The sequence below is a fragment of the Triticum dicoccoides genome, chromosome 6B (genome assembly GCF_002162155.2).
Source record: "Triticum dicoccoides isolate Atlit2015 ecotype Zavitan chromosome 6B, WEW_v2.0, whole genome shotgun sequence".
Classification (NCBI taxonomy): domain Eukaryota; kingdom Viridiplantae; phylum Streptophyta; class Magnoliopsida; order Poales; family Poaceae; genus Triticum; species Triticum dicoccoides.
The window spans coordinates 634364921-634369214 of NC_041391.1; the positions used below are offsets into that span (position 1 = coordinate 634364921).

The 4294-nt window shown below is 50.4% G+C and overlaps 1 protein-coding gene across 1 annotated transcript; it reads right to left on the reverse strand.

The window, feature by feature from the left end:
• Window positions 1–380: 380 nt before the first annotated feature.
• On the reverse strand, window positions 381–3726 carry LOC119321871 (lysM domain-containing GPI-anchored protein LYP6-like). The gene is made up of 5 exons (XM_037595384.1): window positions 2858–3726; window positions 2183–2300; window positions 1949–2110; window positions 1833–1864; window positions 381–1039 (listed from the first exon to the last, which is right to left on the reverse strand). Exons 1-5 carry the CDS (start codon window positions 3525–3527, stop codon window positions 750–752), a joined length of 1272 nt encoding a protein of 423 aa, XP_037451281.1. The 5' UTR covers window positions 3528–3726; the 3' UTR covers window positions 381–749.
• Window positions 3727–4294: the final 568 nt, after the last annotated feature.

Consider the following 4294-nt stretch of genomic DNA (forward strand, 5'->3'; position numbering starts at 1 on the left):
ATATATAGGAAAAATGCATCCTACTACCTGGTGTAGTTAAACCCATTTCTCATATACTACTATGTGGTAGTATATACTCTACTTAATATTTTTACTATGCTCATATACTATATCTAAGATACTACAAAGCGAGTTATGTGAAAAAAATTGCATGTGAGCCCATGTTTTTATAATATTTGTCGAATACGTCCATATTTGTACGTAAAAAGGAGTATGCTCAAAATATATTACATACTACCTAAAAAATAGTATATATACTACCTAAACATTTTTACATACTACATACTACGCATACATACTCTCCGATATGATATATATAAAGCTAACTTTTTTCTTCTTTTCTACAAATCTTCAAAAAGTCAAAGGAATATAGCATCGACTGAGACATAACCAAGTTTCAGTCAATTGAGACTTGACAAAACTGAAACAATAAAGCACTCTCATATCATTGGCAAAAAACATGATCATTATCCAGTGGTCGATCAGTGAGTGCAAAAGGCCGCAAAACATATCCTCCTAGATGCTGCATACACACAACAACCGGGAGATCTCGTCTCCATGAGATAAAGTCACACGTGAACCTGATGATGCCCCCCGAAAGAACGAGGATAGCTGCATGCAAAAACATGGCCATCATCATACTGCCCACTTACCTCACAAAATGATGTTACTACTACTACTGCTACCACTACCAGTTGTTTACACTTACAGAAAATACAGCTCAAAAGAATTTCTTGAAATGGTGCGATTCACACATGGAAGTACTGGAGAAGTAGGCACAAGATGAGCCCGGATAGGATTTGCCGCGGTTTGCTCGTCGGAGGCGGTGGTGCCTTTGAGACGCTTCCGGCGGGGCCATGAGTCGGAGAAACCTTGGGGAGCGTGAAGGACCCTCCGTGCTCCGACGACTTCGGCGGGGGCTCCGCCATGACGCCGCCCGCTTCTGCGGGCACGGGCGCAGATAGCGGGGCAAGAGAGGTCGAGTAGTCGCGGTTCACCGTCGTCGGTGGGTCTGTTAGTAGAGGAACTTGGTGGGGTCCTGCACCGAATGAACTGTCAGAAACAGAAGATACTATATCAAAGTAATACTGGCTATGCTGACCGAATGAACTACAATACGGAGTAAAATTTAAGAGCATGGAACATATATCAAACAAGCGTATTGTTTCCGGTGTTTCAGTTTGAAGATCTTGTGAGTTTTCAGGTGTGCTGTTTAGGATTCTGAACTTTATTCAGAGAGAAATCTTTACTGTACTTTTTTTCTTTCTAAAAGTATAATGTCGGCTATTTCAACGATGCATGGCCACATGCACCGTTCTGATGCGGGGGTCTTTCCTCCTTTTCAAAAGGAAAAAAGAATTTCAATGATGCAACTGCATGTAGCCGGGGTCAGTGTGCGACGGAAGCTATGAATTTAGTTGCAACACTTGCTCTTTTCTGTGTATATACTAATGATGCAGTTTGCACACTGCCATACAAATTGTGAAGTTATTTGTATCTATAGACTATAGGTAGATTCTGGTGACACAGTTTGCACACTGCAGTGGATGCTTTCAAAGGGCAGTGTCACTTGGATGCAGTGTTCAGGTTCAGAATGAAGAATGGAAGCCTTTCTTTCTCTTACAAAAAATGCAAGTCTTGCCTAATTTACGATTTTTTTTTTGAAACAGAGGCAAAATATTTTCTCATCCATTTAATAAGAAGAAGAGAGTTTGTCGTAGAGCTCCTACATTTGAAAAATAGTTTGTGTGGAGTCTACAAGGGATGAACGGAACGCTGTCACAGCCTTGGGTTTGAATCTGAAGAGAGAGGATTACAGCAACAAGAGTTACCTGGGCATGTCGGTTGAAGACCAGTGTTCAGCCTGCAGATGAAAAAGTAGGATACATCAATCTTGATAGCAGAAAACAGCAATAAACCGAAAAGCGTTCTGAAACACATTGCTTACAGAGTTGTAATAGTCCCATTGACGAAACCTCCATAGCTGCATGAAGAGACATTGCAGCCTGCATTTGTGGCATGGGTGCTCGCATTGCCGAGCAGCACATTGCTGTTACTGCACTGCGTGCTTGGGCATGATGCTGACAGTGAGGCCGGTGTGCAATATAAACTGGCACAGAACGAAAGACAGGGATTACGATCCAAGATATATTTCATCAGTAAGTTGTGAACTGAATTTTACTTGAGATTGCCCGGCCCGCAACTGCATTGCACGCAGTTGCCTGCGGTGAGTGCATAGGTTCCATTTGCTACTAGCAGTCCATGGTCTGAAGCGGTCTTTGGAAATGAAGATGCACATGCTGGAATAAAGATAAAGGGCGACCATCATCAGGAAAACGTTAGGCGAATGCTGATGTTCAGAAAAGAGCAAACAAAGTTTTGTTCGGCTGTGGAGTCGGGGAATTAGTAATAGACGAAAGCAGAGCATACAAAAACATGATTGAAAATTGAAATGGGATAAAAGAACAGTTCATCATACTGAACAACGTGCTAGGTACATTCGAGAAAACTTATGCAATGGATCACAATATCATAGTATTAACTCCTAACCTGTATGCATGCAATTCGGCCTTTCCCAAGCAGTGATGGTTAACTGAAAGTGCCAACTTAAAACTCTGCTCTACTGTATGTGTGCGACAGTGCCATCACAACAGAACTTCGGTGGGCACATGACTCTCGTAGTCATAAAATTGAGGCCATTTCATACTACGAGTACATTCCATTTGAAAGCAATGCAGCACAACGATCTAGTGACCGAGATCACTGACAGTCCTAGTGAATCAGCTGAACCATCCTTGTAAAATGTGTGTAGCACATACGTAGAAGAAAAGAGCAGCAGTTTGATCACGCGTAGTACCTGGCAATGGGATGGCGAGGATGTCGCCCGGCGCGGCGACGGGGCTGCCCATGGCGTTGACGTTCATGACGTCCGTGACGGTGGTCTCGTAGCCGGCGGCGATGGCGGGCACGGTGTCCCCGACCTGCACCACGTAGGAGAGGTACACGGCGGGGAGGTTGCTGTCGGAGGAGTTGAAGCAGACGCAGGGGAGCGGCACGACGAGCCGCTGGCCCGCGTCGAGCGGCGCGTCGGCGTCGGCGTCGGCGAGGCCGTTGGCGCCGCGGATCTGGTCGGCGGAGGCGAGCCCCGCGAAGACGACGTCGGCGACGGTGGCGAGCGTGTCGGCGGGGCGCGCGGCGTAGCGGACGGCGACGGACTTGCGGACGCCGTCGGCGCAGGCGCAGCGCGTGGGCACGCGGAGGAAGAGGCCCATGGGCAGGACGCGGTGCGCGGCGCCCGGGGCGGCGAAGTCGAGCGCGTTGGCGGCGAGGAGGGCGGCCGGGTCGGTGGCGAAGAGCGCGGCCACCTCGGAGACCTTCATGTCGGCGTAGAGCGTGTAGCCCAGCAGCGCCGGGCACGAGTCCGACCCCGAGCACGGCTCGATCGTCGTCTTGGCCTCCGCGCACGGCGACGCCAGCATGACGATCGCGACCATCACGGCCGCCGCGAAGATGGCGGACAGCCCCATCGTCGTTCCCGAGAGATGCTGCTAGCTTCGTCGGGGGGCGGGCGGTGGAGCTCACTGGAGAGTGGAGACTGAAGTGAGCTGTGCGGCTCGTGACTCTGCGAGAGAGAAGCGGCATGCATGTGTAAGCTGCGCAGGCCAGGAGAGCAGAGCAAATCGATGGAGGCGTGGCCTGCTTGTCAGTGGGAGCGGAGGGGCTGGCGCGTCGGTGCTCGTGAGTAATGGCGGGAGGATCAGGAGAGGAGAGTTTTTGTTTGCTTTGGCAGCGCTGGGAATCTGTGCCAAAACCATGGGAGGAGGGAAAGGTGGCAGAGAGGCGCCAGGGAGGGAAAAAATTCTGTGCGGACGGGTTGCAGACGGAAAAAAATTCGGTGCGGACGGGTTGCAGACCCCTCGCTGTGCATACCCTGTGTGAGATGATGCCACGTGGTCAACCTCGCCATCCGACGATTCGCTGCTCATCCGCTCGCTTCCTTGGTTCTCTCGGCTCAAGCGCCCCTACGTTCGGCTCCAAAACTGCCCCGCAGCCTTTAAAGCTTCGGCTCGGCTGGACTGAGCGCACGATCCCTACCCATCTGGACTGCAATCAGCTCAAGCGCCGCCACATCCCTTGTCGCAGTTGCCGCCGCCGCCGCCGTAGTTGTCTCTGTCGTTCGCCACCGGCCGATCTTGTGCTTCCACCGTTATCTCCTTAGTCCCACTCTTGCCCCTTGTCCGGCACGGGATAGCAGGAGTTTGGCCGCCAGCCAGACGACGCGGGTACGTCTTCA

Excerpts from the sequence above, each read along its gene's own strand:
- LOC119321871 (XM_037595384.1), bottom strand. The coding sequence starts at position 3,527 with ATGGGGCTGTCCGCCATCTTCGCGGCGGCCGTGATGGTCGCGATCGTC. Across the intron at positions 2,111-2,182 it reads TGCGGGCCGGGCAATCTCAA|TTTATATTGCACACCGGCCT; the intron begins GTAAAATTCAGT and ends GTTCTGTGCCAG. Across the intron at positions 1,865-1,948 it reads AATGGGACTATTACAACTCT|GCTGAACACTGGTCTTCAAC; the intron begins GTAAGCAATGTG and ends TTTCATCTGCAG.